This window comes from Odocoileus virginianus, chromosome 31 (assembly GCF_023699985.2).
Source record: "Odocoileus virginianus isolate 20LAN1187 ecotype Illinois chromosome 31, Ovbor_1.2, whole genome shotgun sequence".
Classification (NCBI taxonomy): Eukaryota; Metazoa; Chordata; class Mammalia; order Artiodactyla; family Cervidae; genus Odocoileus; species Odocoileus virginianus.
In genome coordinates, this window is record NC_069704.1 from 6,810,408 (window position 1) to 6,828,193 (window position 17,786).

At 47.6% G+C, this 17,786-nt stretch overlaps 1 protein-coding gene across 9 annotated transcripts in view; it reads left to right on the top strand.

The window, feature by feature from the left end:
• The window catches only part of ASTN2 (astrotactin 2), a 996,620-nt gene that overhangs the window by 924,035 nt on the left and 54,799 nt on the right, over window positions 1-17,786 (top strand). For all 9 annotated transcript variants that reach the window (XM_070459205.1, XM_070459200.1, XM_070459201.1 and 6 more), the window contains one exon: window positions 15,150-15,291. In XM_070459205.1, coding sequence (XP_070315306.1) covers window positions 15,150-15,291 — 142 coding nt within the window. The remainder of the gene's footprint in view (window positions 1-15,149; window positions 15,292-17,786) is intronic.

A 17,786-nucleotide genomic window follows, 5' to 3' on the forward strand; every position in this document is an offset into this window, starting at 1 on the left:
CTGTCTCTTAGCATTTCCTGGCTCTGCTTCTCTGACAGTCTTCCTCTGCTCCTTCCCGTTTCCACCTCTCTGTGTGTCTCTGTCTGTCTTTCTGCCTCTCTCACTTGGAAACCCACCTCTCTGGTCCCACCTCCTTCTCCGTGATTCACCTCAGCGCAGTGGAATGGTGTTGCTCGCACGACCAGAAAACCTGACTCATCTCTGCTGGCCTCCTCCCCACCCTCCTGGAGGCTCCCTGCTGTGGGGCCTGAGCACGGGGCTGGGATGAGGGAGGCGTGTGTATTTGTGTGTACGTGCGTGTGCAAGTGTGGTGGGGAAGTGCATTGGGTAAAGAAATGGACTCCGGGTCTCATTCAATCCTCGCTGGTGCCATGATGGGGGTCCCCAGAGGTCATCTTTGGAGGGTCCTGGTCAGACTGGGTTTGAAGGTTAGATTTGCCTGCACAGGGAAAGAAAAAATGCAAACAGGGCTCCCTTATCCACCGAAGATCCCCAGCTGTCTGCTGATCCCAGGCCTTGAGGTTTATATTTAGTGAAGGAAAGCAGCTTTGGGCATTTAACATTTTTTTAATGCTAAATGAGCACATAGGTTGTGCAGCTCTGTCTGGGAGGAGAAAGAGATGCCAAGTTCACGAGGATAATTCACTTTCTCTGGATTGCTGAATTCTCTGCCTACCCAATATGAAATGTTCTGTGAATTGGTAGTTTTAATAATAACTAAAGATAATAAGGGCACCATTTGTTGAATGTTCACCATGTGCCAGGCACTGTATTGATTGCCTGCATTAATTCTCAGTATGATCCCATTGTCCCTTGAAGGTAGGCATTTTCACATCCCTTTTACAGATGAAGAAAAGGAAGCTTAGAGAGATTAAGTTGATTGGAAGAGTCTTCAAGCAAAGTCAGATTTCAAACCAGGACTGAGCGCAGCATTGCCCTTTCTGCTACTTCCCCTCCCCACAGGGGACCTGACACTGGTGTTTTAGTAAATATAATTGTCTAGGTCAGTGACACATGGCGGGCTCAGTAAGGGTGGGTGCCTCCTTCCGGACTTCACGGGGTGGCTGTAAAGCTGTGCTAGTCGTGGCTGGGCTCCGTGCGTGGGTGGAGAGACAGGAGCTCACAGCTCTTGGGCTGTGCGGCCACTAATGCATTAGATCAGGACTCAGGAAGCGTCTGCTCCAGCCTATTTGCTGAGCTTCAGTTTCCCCTTCTGTAGAATGGGACTTTTCACTTCCATCTTGTTTTGCCTGCCTCACCCGTCACTCCTAAAACTTAAATATGAGGAGGTACAGGCATGCAATGCAACCTGTAAAGGGCTTTGCAAAAGGAGAAGGCCGAAGGAAGAGAAAGGCACTTCTCATCCTAGAGACAAGAATCAAAGGGTTCATGAGCAGCCATTGTGAAGGCTGAGATGTTACAGTTGAAGGTTTGGCTGCACAGAAACACCAGGGCTAAGCAGAGATCAGGAAGCAAGAATATTAACGAGGGAAATTTCCTGAGATGTATGTGTCAGGGAGTGTTAATCTAACAATTAGACAAAGCTCAAGAAAGCTAAGACTGAGGAAGCGACATGATCTTTAGAGGAAAACAGAGGGGTGGCAGTGTTGACATTAGCTGCAAGATCAGATCAGGTACAGGTTGGGAGGAAGCTTGATGCCCTTTCTTTCCATCATGGCCATTTGCATCTGCAGAAAGAGAGGAACTGATCTGTACAGGGTGTCACAGAGAGGCAGGGCTGCAGCGTTTCCCCCAACTCTGAATTCAGGGCTTTTTCACACAAGACCTGCAGGCCTCATAGGATGGCTCTTTCTGGCACAATTCAAAGATTGCTGCCCAAGTAATATTCCATTGTGTGTGTGTATCACATCTTTATTCATTCATCTGTTGATGGATATTTACGTGGTTTCTATGTCCTGGTTATTGTAAATAGTGCTGCTATGAACATTGGGGTGCTTGTGTCTTTTGGAACCATGATTCAAAAAAAGTTAACTATGTGTGATCATGGATGTTAGCGAGACTTGTGGTGATCACTTTATGATATATACAAATATGGCATCATTATGTTGTATGCATGCGCACAGCAAACAAATCTTTCTGTACAAGGAAGCCCTAACCCACTGTGCCTGCTGCGGACCTCCTTCCAGCTGGGAAGGAAGTGCTGCTTGTTCATCAGCTTGCTTATTCTGCACGCCCATGACAGGGCTGAGATGGTGAACAAGAGGCTAGATCCCTTTCCACAGGTCCTCCTGGCCCACAGGGGGAGAGAGGCACGGAGTAGTTGTCACAGGACAGAGGGTTAAAGACCACAATGGTGGGAGACAAGGGCGCCAGGGAGACCCAGGGGGGCAACCTGGCCCCTGCTGGATGGAGGGGTGACCACGGAAAGCTTCCAAGAGGAGCGAACACAAGTTCTCTCAACATGTTGACAAAGCCTGGCTGTGTCATCTGCCGACCTCTCCAGCCTTGCTGGTGGTGGTGGTTTGGTCGCCAAGTCGTGTCTGCCTCCTGCGACCCCATGGACTGTAGCCCACCAGGTTCCTCTGTCCTTGGGATTCTCCAGGCAAGCATGCTGGAGTGGGTTGCCATTTCCTGCTCCAGGGGATCTTCCCAACCCAGGAATCGAACCCGGGTCTGCTGCATTGCAGGCAGAGTCTTTACCGACTGAGCTACAAGGGAAAAGCCACCAGCCTTGCCCACCTCCATTCAGTCAGCGGATGTTTAACAAATGACTGCTGTGTCCCATACTCTGCCAGCCACTGGGGAGACTATAAACCAGATACAAGAAGATGGACAGGGCTCCTGAACCCATAGAACCAACATTTTAGTAATCGCATGAAAATAGAGGTAAACAAATAACTAGAGTAACTGCAGGCTGTCACTGGCCCTTGGGGGAAAAAAGTCACAAGTTCTGTGAGGAGGGGTAACCGGGAGTAGGCAGTATGGGTTCTTCAGACAGAGTGGCGCTGACACTTCTGGGGATGTGGAACTTCAGCTGAAATGAAGGAAGAGAAGCCAGTCCTCTAGAGCTGAGAAGATTCTGGAAGCTCTAGGCCCAGGAAGCGAAGCCTAGATCTCCCTGCTCTAGAGCATCCTCAATCCCCCGCTTTGTCTCCTTTCCTCTGTGTCACCAGCGAGTATGTTTCCAGGTTGGTGAAGGCCCTTTGCCGTCACGGTTTGTGCGCCCCAGTGTGTCCTGGGGGCTGAACACCAATATACCTTACTACCTCCCGAAGGATGATGGCTTCTTCCCTTCTCTGACTCCAGAAGCACCCCCTGGCATTTTTATCATCTCACCTGACACTCTGTGGATTTCCCCGAACAGCACGCTTTTATGGATGCATCACTCTTTGCAAGTTTTAAGGCACTTCTATATTCTTTTTATGGACTGCATCAAATTCAGTCCTCCTGAGCCCCTTGCAGGGTAGATACTGACATCCCCCTGTAGAGACATGGAGACTGAGGCCTGTGGAGACAGAACAATTAGGAAGGACATGTTGCGGTGGAAAACCACAGGCTCTGGGATTGGATCAGCCCGGGTTCAAGTCCCAGCCTCGCAGCGTAGTAGCTGTGTGGTTGGGCACTGTGCCCCAATCTCTGAGCCTCTCTTCTCCTCTTGACCAAATGTGAATAATAGCCCAGCTCTGCCAGATTGTATGCCGTTTCATCACATCTGCGGTCAGAGGGGCTGATCGGGCCCACCGTCAGCACACAAGCTTTCTGCCTCGCTGCCCAGGGAGAGAGATGCTGAATGAAGACTGGAGGCATTTGGAAGTGTTCGAGGCACCGAGAGTCTGATGAGAAGCACATTTTGTACCGTAGGGCTCTTTCCGCTTCACAATAGTATAACGTTTAGGAATGCGATTTAAAAAAGAAAAGGAAGAGAAGAAAGCCCTCGGTGGATGAGCGCCTTGAAGGCAGTGAACACACACTGTGGTCCTTCAAGAGTGATGGCGAGGGGCTCTCCTTTCACCGCCGCCCCCCCTCCCCGCAGCCTGCTCCCCAGACCGGCTCTCCTCACACATGTTAGCAATAGCTTGTCCCGCCAAATGTATTAGCATCATTGGTACTTGGGATGGTGTGGATGACGAGGGCTTTTACAGCCTTAATTAATCCAACTGTAGAAAAGGACAGGCTCTATTAGCCAAGTGCACGTTAATGCTGAGTTTAATATTATTAAATTCCGTATTAGTATTAAGTTGCAAGACTGTGCAAAGGGTTGCTCAGGAAAACAGCCCCGCCAGCCTGCCTTGCTAAGCTGTGAGCTCCGCAGGGAGGGCCTTCGCCTGAGAGGCTCGGGACCGTGCCCACAGCGCGCGGCCCTATGCCTGGCACGGGGTGGGCGATCGGTAACTGACTCTGGGCTGTCTCAGCAGGGGACCTGTCAAGTCTGTCCTGGACCTCGATGATGAAGGCTCATCTGTTGCTCTTTCTATCAATTCCTCAAAGGCAGAGGCTGGTTCTTTACCGCAGCCGCCGCCGGGGCCGTGATACAGCCTCTCGGCCCAGGGTCATTTCAGCTGCAGCTGTGGTGCACACCCAGGCTCACCTTGTGCTGCCAGCGACCTCAAACGCACACTTGCACTTTCTGTTCCACGGCTCGTAGGAGACTGAGCTCCCTAGGCCTGGGAGCAAACCACACTAAAGAGAAGTGTGGGGAAGTTGGCTCGCTCCCGGGAGGCTCCCTACCAATGGCTGTCAGAAATCAGGAGGTATGGGTTCCAGTCCCCCGACTTTTAGCCAAACAGTTGAGGGAGCATCCCTCCACTCCTCAAGGGTTCCTTTGGAAGCAAGCCCCATCGCTCACAACAACACACTTAGTGATATACCTCGGTATTGACTGTCCCTCTTCCCTGCCTCATCCTTCCTATTCCCCGTGCCTGTTTTCTCGGAGTCACCTCCCAAATTCACCGTCTGCACCCAAGCCCTTCACTTAGGCTCTGCTCCCTGAGGAATGCAAGCCTTCTTTATGTTGTGCTCACAGCCATCAGCTTGCTTTACATGCGTGTGTGCTAAGTTACCTCAGTCGTGTCCAACTCTTTGTGACCCCATGGACTGTAGCCCACCAGGCTCCCGTGTCCACGGGATTCTGCAGGCAAGACTACTGGGGTGGGTTGCCATGCCCTCCTCCAGGGAATCTTCCCAACTCAGGGCTCAAACCTGCATCTCTTACATCTCCTGCACTGGCAGGGGGATTCCTTACCACTCACACCACCTGGGAAGGCCAGCGCAGCTTAGAGCACACCATAAATGCACGCACTCCCTCAACAATGATTTATGGAGAACGTGCTGTGTACAGACACCTTGCTGAGTGAACAGTCTCTTTATCGCGGGACTTATATCGTGGGCAGTATAGTAATTCATCAGTATGTGAAGTGAACTAGGGGCTAGAGAGTAATTAAGTTACATTGAGTAGCTGAAGAAGGCCTTTCTGAGGAAGTGACCTTCAAGCAGCCCCCATCTGAGTAAGAAGAGGGAGTGGCGAAGCAAAGACATGGGGAAGAACTCTCAAGCCGTGGAGACCACAGGTGCAAAGGCCCTGTGGTAGGAGCATGCTCTGCATTCTGGAGGAGGAGGCGGGGGAAGGATGCCAGCCTGGCTGGAGTGAGTGAGTGAGGAAGGGAGCACAGGCAGTGAGGTCAGGAGACAGGGCGGGAGGAAACAGGACGTTGGAAATAGGCAGTGATTTGGTGAATAATAGAATCTTTGTCTGCTCTGCCCTAGTGGTGTTTTATGATGGGAAAGGCTCAGGCTTTGGCGTCTGACAGCTCTGGATTTGAAGCCCAGCCTTGTTATTTTAGATGGAGTGTGACCTTGGGCAACTTGCTTAAGACTCGTGAACACTCTTTTTTCCCTCATTTATAAAATGGCAATCATAAAGTCTACCTCATAGAATTTGTATCTGGTAGGACTCCTGGTTGCAAGTAACAGAAAACAAGTGGAAACTAGCTTTGGCAGAAAAGGGGAAATACTGAGTCAGGCATTTGAAATATTCAAGGGTATATCTAACTGCAGACGCAGCTGATCCAAGGCTTCAAATGATGTCATCAGGACTTGGTCTCTGTCCCAGGAGTTAGTCTGATAGATCAGGCCTGGTCATTTCTCACCTCTTGCTGTTCTCCAACATGGACTATCATGCCATTGATCACATGCCCATCTCTGGAGGGCAGGGGGTTCCACCTAAATCGTGTAGACTAATACCAGGGGAGAGCCGGCTCCCTGGTGGGAAACCAGCGTGCTACACGTAGCAGGAGGCAGGTTTTAGAGCCGATCAAGCCTATAGATGTCCACTTCAGGGCTGGTATGAGTAATCCTGGGTGGCCTTGGCTCACAGTGGCTTTAAGCAGGGTTTCGGTTCCCTGCCAGAGATTGAGGTTGGGCGGTGGCAGTGAGAGCACCGAGTCCTAGCCACTAGACCAGTGGTCAGTGACAAGACCCTGACCCTTCAGCTTTGCAGGAAAGAATTCCCACAAAGACAGAAAGTAGTGAAACAAGTAAAGTGTTTGTTAGCAGGGAAAAGAATACAGTATGTGTGGATAGACTCATGCCCTTGAGGCAGTTTAAATCACTTTCATGGGGCATTTCTTCTGGGTTTTCCTTTGGCCAATCATTTTGATTTGCCTGGTTCTAAGACCATATTTGGTATATCTCAGGATCTTCCCAAGGATGTGTGAGCATCTCCCAGCCAAGGTGGATCCCAGCAGAGAGGCCTATGGGTAGCTTGGCATCACTCCCCTTTTAACCTCCAGTGAGCTTTCTAGTCATGAAAGTCCCTGATTTCGAGAATGAGAAATATCTGGTCTCTTACCTTTTATCTGGGCAGGGCCCAGTCTCCTCTCTCAATTGCCCTGCTATTGATATTTTGGAGTCTCTGTCCACAGGGAACAAACTCAAACTGCTTAGCGGGGGTGGGGGCCTGGGGTGCGCATGTCCCTCCTGCCTCAAGGAGGCACGTGTGTGTGCTCAGTCATGTCTTCCTCTTTTATGACCCCATAGACTGTAGCCCACCAGAATCCTCTGTCCATGGGATTCTCCAGGCAAGAATACTGGAGTGGGTTGCCATTTCTTTCTCCAGGAGATCTTCCCGACCCAGGGATAGAACCTCTATCTCCTGTGTGGGCTGGTGGATTCTCTTCCCACCGCACCACCCAGGAAGCTTCATGAGGGTGAGCCCCTTAGCACAATGCCAGGCATATGGGGGCTGTCAGTAGATATTGGCTAGACCACCATCACCTTTTTCAGAGCCCTTATATTGGTAAAGAATCCACCTGCAATGCAGGAGACCCTGGTTCGATTCCTGGGTCTGGCAGATCCCCTGGAGAAGGGATAGGCTACCCACCCCAGTATTCCTGGGCTTCCTTGGTGGTTCAGCTGGTAAAGAATCCACCTGCAATGTAGGAGACCCCAGTTCGATTCCTAGGTTGGGCAGATCCTCTGGAGAAGGGATAGGCTACCCACCCCAGTATTCCTGGGCTTCCCTGGTGGCTCAGTGGTAAAGAATCTGCCTGCAATGCTGGAGACCTGGGTTCGATCCTGGGTTGGGAAGATCCCCTGGAGAATGGAATGGCAACCCACTCCAGTATTTTTGCCTGGAGAATTCTATGGACTGTATAGTCCATGGGGTCACAAAAAGCTGGACACGACTGAGTGACTTTCACTTTCTCTCCTGTAACATGGAAGTCCTGTGCCCTCCTGAAAGAGATCACACAGGAGGCAGCCTGGTTTCCCAAAAGAAAGTTCTGATGACAAGTGATAGTATTAGGGAGATGTGTCTGGATCCAGGCTTCAGCCACTGAAATTTGGTTTCATACAATTCCATAAATGCCTACATGGCCAGCCCTGTGCTGGATACTGGCAACACAGAGGTGAGCAAAACACAGCTCCCACCAGAAGCATCTTGCCATCTGTAGGCAAATATGTATTAGGAGAAAAACAGGCGTTGGATGGGAAATGTCCTGGTTCTGGCCTTTTCCCTAATGTTCCCAGGTGGATCTTGTTAGGCAAGGCGTTCAACATTCTTTGAACCTGTTCCTTCATTTGTAAATGCACAATTAACCTAATTCAATAGGTCTTATTGAATATTAATCAGTTCAGTTCAGTCACTCAGTCCTGTCCAACTCTTTGTGACTCCATGGACTGCAGCACCCAGGCTTCTCTGTCCATTACCAACTCTTGGAGCTTGCTCAAACTCATGTCCATTGAGTTGGCGAAGCCATCCAACCATCTCATCCTCTGTCGTCCCCTTCTCCTCCAGCCTTCAATCTCTCCCAGCATCAGGGTCTTTTCCAATGAGTCAGTTCTTTGCATCAGGTGTCCATAGTATTGACTATTAATCAAGTCAGGGTTGTTTTGACTGTTTAATCAAGACAATTACGTAAAGCTGTCTAGCACTGCTGATGTCATATGATAAGAGCTAAAGAAACATCATCATCTCCTCTTTCCTTGCCTCCTTGACTGCCTACCTTCTGTCCTTCTTGCTAAAATTACTTCATTTTGCAGGGGAAAAAAGGGAGGGTAGGTGATAGGGAATTAGGTATTATGTAATGTATCTGAAAGCAGCTGAGTCTGACCACTAAAGAGTTTGTCACCCAGCAAATTGATGAGATACGATGAGGATGAGGTGGCACGGGGGAGGGAGCTCTCACATTGGTAAACCATTCATGTAGCAGGGACACGGCATACATTATCTCATGTATTCCTTGCTGATTCTCTGATGGTCCTCTACTTTCCAGATGAAGAAGTTGTCTTGGAGAGTTTAATCATCCATCCATAGATGATGTAGTTCATTAGTGACGGAGCCTGGCTTCAAAAGCAGGTCTCGTCTGCCCCCCACCCCAAACCCAATCTCTTTTTCCTAGCTCATACTGCCATGACAGCAAATGTGAAAAGCATCCCACGACCAGTTCTTCTGATTTAAAATAACTTTAGGATTTGGGAGAAACAAACTGGCTGCAGCTGAATGGTGTGAGGCCCTCGAAGGTGCATTTTGTCACCGACAAGGTCTCAGAATGAACTTCTGCATTTGCCCACGTATAGGAAAGGTGGGGGAGGCGCAGAGCCCTGCTGCTCCCTGGGCACTGCAGTGAAGAGCATCTGCGAGTTAGAGAGAGGCCAGGCCCAGGGTGGCCTCTCAATCCCCTCGGCGTTTCCTGAAAAGAGCATGGTGTTCAGAGCAGGGACCTTTCTCCCCACCTGGGCTAAATAACTCACTGCCCCGGCCCCTTCCATCTTGGAATTTCTTTGCTGCCTTTCTCCCAACCTGTTTTCAATTTGCTCTCATGGCCGGCTTTGACTGTGACCTCAACTCAATCAGAAGCAAGAGAGAGAGAGAGGAGAGAGGGAGGGAGGAGGAGAGGGGGAACCAGGAGGAAGAGGACCAAGGCAGTGATGAAAGGGGAGGGAGAGCGCCGAGGCAGAGGGGGTGGGGCCTTCAGGAAACTCGCTCTGGGCTTTGCTGGGTTGGTTCTGAAGCTTCAGCACAATTGTGATTGACCTTCTCTGCGGATGGTAATGAGAGCAAGGCTCGAGGCTGAGTGGATCAAGAAATGTGCGGGGGTCTGGCCCGAGCCCACTCAGGTTACAGCCCCAGAAGGGCCATAATGGGGAACAGGCACATTCCTGTTCAGCAAGTCCCAACTCCCTATCTGTTTTCAAGGAAAGGAAAACAGAAAAAGAATGTTAGGGTAGTTTTGAACAGGCATGGGCCAGGTGGCAGTAGCAGCCTGGGTCTAGAAGGCTTCTGCCATGTGGCCGTGACATGCTAGGAAAGAGGTGGCCCGAGCAGTGTCCTGGTGGAAGGCGCACAGTGCTCAGAGGCAGGAGAGCTGGACTGGGGTTCTGGACTCTGCATGAAGGTAGCTGCAAATCCTCGAATGGGGGTGTATTGATAACATTCCCGAGCCTCTGAATTTCTATCAGGGAATGTGGCAGGCTTTTAAGATTCAAACGTTTTAAGCAATAAAACTTTTAAGCCAAGACTTTTAAAGAACAGTCTTTATTCCCAACCTAAATAGAACATGGACCATTAGTCTATAAGATAGATCAAACTGGAGCTGATCTGGTTGCATTCTGGGGTGGGTATACAGGACACCAATTCCAGCCCCCACCACATTCACTGTCTCTTCTTACTGCCTGGAGGTCTGGATGTTCTAATTCACGAACCACCGTGGGGCTACATTACATACGTGAAATCTATGGAACGCCTTCTGTCTTTCCTGGGCTTTCTGTCGTCCTCGGAGATTTCAAGTGGGAGAAGACGGCAGGGTGGAGCTGTGTGCCGTGTAAAGGGCCCAGCACACAGTAAATGGCCAGTGTGTGTGGCTGACACGCGTGTTGATTAAAGCTGGTCACAGCCTGAGGAGCTCCGGCTCCTTGAGCGGCTCTGGAAGCTCTTCAGTTCTCAGTGATTTTCTCTCATCTGCTTGCTGGCAGGAATCGTCTCCTAGGCTCTAGGAGTTGAGAAGTCAGGCTTGATCCAGGGCTGCCTCCCACTTTGTGTATGGCCGTGGACACGGCCACTTTGTTTATCTGGGCTTCAGTTCTGTCATGTGGGAGAGGAGCAGGCTGGATAAAAATAATCCCTGACGGTCCTTATATCTCTCCTCTATTGTGATGACAACAACAATAACAACAAAAACAATACTCACAGCTGATTTCTATTTTGAGCTGTCACCGTATGCCAGACATTGTGCTAATTGGTTTGTAAACAGCACACATATATAATATTTTATGTGATATTTACAACAATGCTGTTAAATTAGATAGCATTATTCTACCCATTTAACATATGATAAAAATAGATGTGGAGAGTCAAGGAACCTGTCCAAAGCAAACTGTAAGTGGGGATGTACCAGGATTTAGCCCCAGGCAGTGTAAATGCAGAGCCCAACCTCTTAACCACGGCACTTTATTGCAGTTCATTCAATTATACCGCTGCCAGACATGGAATGTGTATACCGTGATACCACAAGGCATATGCTGAATTGCACAAATTCACCTTTGTACTCGGAGAAGCCCCCAGGCCTTTCTTACCACCCCCCACCCCCACTGGGAGAGGAAGGACAGTGAGGGGTCGCTGCGTTCACCTGTCTCCTTCTAGGTTGCATTTAAACCTTCTGGAATAGAGTGCCAAAGCAAGCAATCTTACAATTTACTTTATGGGTCTGTTCTTGTATTTAACAACCCTTCCTGTTGTCAGATTACAAGCTGTGGAAGGTCAGGGACCGTTTCTTTTATTGTTTCGTTTCCCAAGCCTGTAGACCTCAGAGAGTGGCAGGAATTCAATCGCAGTTTGGAAGGAGTTGAGAAAGCTCCCTTTCTAACACTCTTGGTTTTTTGAACTTTCTCTGGGAGGCAGCATAGCATCAAAGAATGTCTTTGGAATTAGGAGGCTGTGGGTTCAAATCTCAGCTCTGTCTCTTCCTAGATTTGTGAACTTCACTTTAGCTTTAACTCCTTAAGACTGGACTTGTGAGAATTAAATGGGAAAAGCAAAAGTTGGTATGAAAGTATCAGTTTCCTTCATAGTAGCTGTTTTTGTTTGGATGGTTATTATATGTATAGAGTCCCAAACAGAACTGAACACTAAGCATCATCATAATGTGTTTGACGTGACTAGTTATCTACTCCACATTATCCCATTTCTTTACTTGAACCAAACCTATAAACTGAGCCATGTGCGAACTTACTGACCAATGGGGCTTTTATCCATGGTCTAAGTTATTCTGAAATGCATGGAAATATCTGGAAGACGATGTCCATTTGAAATTAAATGTCAGCCGTCTTTTGGCTTGAAGACGGTTAACACAGGCCACAGCATCCTGAATTCCCTCGCTGAGGGCCAGCTCTTTCAATGGCTATCTGGAAGCAAATTGCGAAGCAGACAGACGTGGATTCAAGCTCAAAAAAAACAAATGCAAGCAGCCAGACTTGGAATCCTGAAAAACCAAGAGAAACAAAGCCCTCACTCCATCCAGTGAACAGTCTCTGTTTTTCCTCCTTTATTTTTCACCCCATATATTATTCTGCTTTGGTACCAAGTTGGAAGACATCTTGGATTATGATTTTATTATGGAAGAAGCTTGATATAAGAGGCCTACAGAAAACATAAGGATGCCAAAATTGGTGAGAAAAAGCATTTCAATTACCTCCTCAATTTTTTGGGGGGAGGGGGGCAAAACCTCTGACTCTAAACAGACTTTCTTCCTGGACTCAGCCTTTCTTTCTAGATTCCAATCTCATAAAAGAGTCATTTACCCCTTACTGCAGGAAGGCAAACTGAGACTTGAGAACTTAAGGGACTTGTAATAATTGTTAGAACTCAAATTCTGTCCCAAGTCTGTCTGGCAATAGCAGCTGAACTTGTATGTCACTGACTTTAGCCTGATTCAGACACTTGCTCTGGCGTGTATGTATCAAGTCTGCTTTTTTTCCTTTGTAAAAAGCAGAAAACAAAAACCACTACACATCAGATGTGCATTGTTGGACCATAGGGACAAATATGTTTTAGAACTGTTGTCTGTTTGAATCCCAGGGTCATCTAGACAGTTCAGTCAGATGAATGTCACATGGTTCTCTTGTGAGTGAAGGTGAAACTCTTCTTTAGAAGACCAAAAGGAAGTGATCTGTAAATTCTGCCCACTCAGTTCCCTGGTAGAGAAGTGTCATGTCTTCCCAGAAACATGGCCAGTGTGAACTGTTTCATGATGATTCTACCATGTTGGATTGTCCTTAATCCCACATGGAGAGAAGACAGTTGAATAGACGTCCTCCTCTTGTTTATTGCTGAGAATCTAAGTGAGGAAAGAGTGCAAAGCCCTCCACATCACACATGAAGAAGAACAAGGAGTCAGCAGTTTGGAGGCCTCATCTCATTTCATATCACATAGTATATATAGTACCTCACTTGCCTCTAAAATCATCATGTTTTAGAACTGGAAGACTTAGAGGCCATTTGGTGGTTTAGTGGTTTAGTTGTTCGTCGTGTCCAACTCTTTTGACACCTTGGACTATAGCCTGCCAGACTCCTCTGTCCATAGGATTCTCCAGGCAAGAATCCTGGAGTGGGTTGCCATTTCCTTCTCCAGGGGTTCTTCCCAACCTAGGGATTGAACCCGGGTCTCCTGCATTGCAGGCAGATTCTTTACCAACTGAGCTATGAGGGAAGCCCCAGAGGCCATTTAGTCTGGCTCATTTACTTTAATTTCTAAGTAATTTCCATTGATTAATTTTTTTTCTTGTTGCAAAAGCAATATATGTCCATTGTAGATAATTTTTTAAAGACAGATAAGCAAAACTATAAGAGAAAATACCCATTATCTCACTTTCCAAAGTCATATTATGCATTTGTTATATCTTATTCCTTTTTCTAGATAGATATACATGTAAAATTTCCACCAAAAATTAAATTATTAATAATGTAAACTGCTTTTTTTTTTTAAAAACTACTATGCTATGGAAGAGCATATGGCCACCTTATGTGAAAAGCTGACTCCTTGGAAAAGACCCTGATGCTGAGAGGGATTGGGGGCAGGAGGAGAAGGGGACGACAGAGGATGAGATGGCTGGATGGCATCACTGACTTGATGGACATGAGTTTGAGTGAACTCCAGGAGTTGGTGATGGACAGGGAGGCTTGGCCTGCTGTGATTCATGGGGTTGCAAAGAGTCAGACACGACTGGGCGACTGAACTGAACTGAACTGAACCAGGCTATGGATATCCTTTCAAATAACTTTGTTTTCCTCAATGTTATTTTTGATGACTATAAAATATTTCATTGCATCATTGACCTATAATTAATAGTACTATCTTGATATCATTAAATAGTTAGCTGTTTTTAAATTCTTGCTAGTGTAAGTAGTACCACAGTGTTTATCCTTATAACTTAATCTTCGTGCACAGCTGTTTTTATTTTATGTTTTCAGAAATCCAAACAGTGACTGTAGTACCTTCAGTCTGTAGAGGAGGAAACTTGAGTACAGAGATGGGAATTTAGTTGTCCAAAGTTATACAGCAAATTCTTGACTAAGCCTAGATCCCAAGATTTCAGATGTTTAGTTATTCTTCCTAGTCTTCATCTCATCATCTTTTATTTTTTAAAGAGACATATTTGCTCACTTCTTTTCATTGTGATTTTTGTTGACTATGCCGGGTCTCCACTGCTGCGCGTGGACTTTCTTCGGTCATGGAGAGCAGGGTCTACTTTTTGTTGCGGTGCATGGGCTTCTCCTTGTGGCGCCGTCTCCTGTCGTGGAGCATGGGTTCCAGGGGCATGGACTTTGGCAGCGGTGGCTCACGGGCTCTGTAACTGCTGCCCTTGGGCTCTGGGGCACAGGCTCAATAGTTGCGGTGCATGCGCTCATTTTCTCTAGGGCAGTGTGCTCTTCCCAGACTAGGGATCAAACCTGCGTCCCCTTCATCGGCAGGTAGAGTCTTTGCCACTCAGCCACCAGGAAAGCCCATCTCATCTTCGTGATTAACCCTATTTCTAGTAAACTTCGGCAGCCTCCTAAAATCCAATGGCTAGACCGACGTTTAGAAATCTTGGGGTCCAAGGCACTTGCTCGTCTATGGTCCCTTCCTGTCTCATGAGCTTCATCACTTAATCAGTCATGGGACTCTTTCCCTGTGAGCTGTAACAGTCTCAGTCCACCTCAGTATAACATACCATGAAGCCAGTACCGATGTGTAGCGGTGACCATGTGACATGAGACCTGTTCGACATCCTTAGTCCAACACCTTCATCATGCGAGGAAGGAAAGTGAAACTCCAAAGAAGCTTGCTGAAGAAGTGGAGAGGCAGTGAATGGCAGTGACCAGGCTGAAATAGTTACTCGAGACAGAGAGCACTATCCCCCTGTTGCCTTGTCAAGCATTTTTATTGCACGGTAATATACCTTATTTGAGCTTTGCTACAATCTTATAAAGGTAGGTATTAGTATCTCACGTCACACTTGAGAAAATGCAGACAGAAATTTAAGCAAAGAGTCATCAGGAGTAGACCCTGATCTGTGTCATTTTCGTATCCTGTGCTTGTCCATTAATCCTCTTAATAATGGTATCCAGACGTTGGATGGGTTTGCACAACAGCAAGAATGTCTGCTCACCAAGGCCTGAGCTGGGGAGCTCATCTTTCTTTGTCTCCCTCCAGGAGAATTCCTGAGTTTTGCCGATGACTTACTCTCTGGCCTGGGTACATCTTGTGTAGCAGCTGGCCGAAGCCATGGAGAGGTCCCTGAAGTCAGTATCTACTCCGTCATCTTCAAGTGTCTGGAGCCCGACGGTCTCTACAAGTAAGACATCGTTTGTGTGTGGGGAGCATGACGCAGACAGGGCAAGTTTAGGTAGCCTTGGAGGCACGGCATGAGTCATCTGTCCAGGCCAGCCAAATGTTTTACAGACCAGTCTGTGTGTGCACCTTGATATGCTAAGATTTAGAAATGTCACCACAGTGAGTCACAGAACCATACACTGCTAGTGCTAAAGGGCCCGAGGAAGCCAGTCACTCAGAACCATTCCTCCTACTGAGGAAGAAGCAGCAGGCCAGAGAGGGAACATGGCAAGTCTGCAAGGAGGGCAGAGAGAGGAGTCTCTGTGTCGTGTTCTTTTCTCGATTTCATATCTCTTCTGAAAGATGGTAGATTGGCATATCTAAAGTCTCTATACATATGGAGGATATACATATACTTTTTCACTATTAGATCCATCCAGACCCTCAGTAATGGTACCATTATAACTGTTTCCTAGAGTACTGCACAGAGTCATTGCATCCCAGTGTCTGGAGATGCAAACGTTGACGCATCTGAGACTCACCTGTCCATCTCAGAGGGGAAGGGGCTCATTGTCTTTGTTTCCCAATTCAGTGAGTGTCTCCTCATTAAGATGCAGCCACAGAGCTGTAACATAGAGTTCTAGAGACCTGCTGTCTTCACTCTGATTATGAAACCGTAAGCCACCTCCCTCTCTTATCTAAAAAGCTGCAATTGTTGACTAAGTAGGCACTGTTGACCAATTAATGACTCAGCTCACTCATTTTTTTAATTTAATTCATTGATTCATTTGCTTATCCATCCATCTATCCACTGTTTATCTCTCCATCTGTCTCCCCCCTCTTCTTTCCTTTATCCATTCATCATCCATCCATCCCATTCACCTATCCATTCATTCTTATACTCCATCATTCCTTCACTTATTTATTCATCCTTTAATTCATTCACATTTTTATTTACTCACTTATACTCATTTACTTATTCAATAGACCTGTCTAAAGATTTCCTATGTCTTGGCACTGTGTTAGAAGGCAAGTATATAAATGTGCCTAAGAAAAAATGTCTATCCTCCGATAACTTAAAACCTAACGGTAGTTTGGAAAACCACAGACCATGGATTCAAATCTGGGTTTGACATTTTTAGTTGTGTGGCCTTAAGTCACTTCGCCTCTATGAGCCTCAGTAAAGCAGAAATAATAAAACTCAGGTTGTAGCTTTGCATGAGAATTAAATAAGGAACACCTCAGCAGAGTGTCTAAGCATGCGCTCAGTAAATACTGTGTGTGTATGTGTTAGGCACTCAGCCATGTCCGACTCTGTGAACCCATGGACTACCGTCTGTCAGGCTCCTCTGTCCATGGGATTTTCCAGGCAAGAACATTGGAGTGGGCTGCCATTTCCTCCTCCAGGGGATCTTCCCGACTCTGGGATCGAACCCAGGTCTCCCGCACTGCAGGCGCGTCACTCACCATCTGAGCCACCAGGGTAGCCCCTCTGCAATCTGTAAATGTCCACCATCTCCAAAGGGCTTCCCTGGTGGACTGAGTGACTCATCTCCAAAACGTATCCCATCCCTATTTTCTGTGGAAGAATGTGACTTTTTTGAAGACCGCTGGACTCTTTTCAGCTCTTGACATATTCAGGCTCCTTGTAACACTCAATGTGTTCATGCACCAGACTCAGGAATGTCATCACGAGATGGAAATCAGGGCTTCCGACCTGGGCTCTGCCAGTGACTGTGTCATAGGTGTTAGGGCCCAGGGTTTACTTTACACAGAAAGGCAGGAGCAGTCAGGGACAGCAAGAACTCTAGGAATGGAATCCCGAAAGTACAATAGGCTGTAGACATCTTTCAGCGGGACGTGTGGGCAACTTTTACAGCAGCGTTAGTGTTTACCTCAGGCCTTTAGCGATGACTTGGTATTTAGGTCTTCGAGCATGAGTCTACAGCCTCTTAATCAGTAAACTCTGGCGCTGATCCCTTGAGCTTTAGGGTCACTGCATCTGTGAAATACAAGTGTGCGACGAGGATAAGAGCTTTATGATCCTCTTCAACTCTAAAGGCTATGACCATATGAAGAAAGCAGCATTTTGGAAAGTTTCTGCTGCCTGACTTCTGGGTCCTCCATCCCTTATTGAGGGCATAGACTGGAGGCAGACAGACCTCCACCCTGCACTTCCTCAGCTGTTTGGCAAAGGGGGGACTTCTCAACCTTCCAGCCTCTGTTTCCCCCAGTGTGTAAATCAGACAATATGGTGTCTGGTTCACTGGGAGCCTGGGAGGATTTGATGAGCTAATAATGCCCCCAAATTCTTTACGTTGTCACAAGCCCCCAGTAGGAGCATGAGGACCGTTAGCTCTTGTCACTATTGCGCTTGCTGCCCCTGCTGTAGAAGCAATGAATTTCAGCTATACCTCCTGCTCCATTCTCCAACTGCTGGGAGAGAAGATGTAGTAGAGAGGGACAGAGCCCTGGCAGGTGGTTCCTGTCTGCTGAGACGTGAGTGGTGACCCTGTC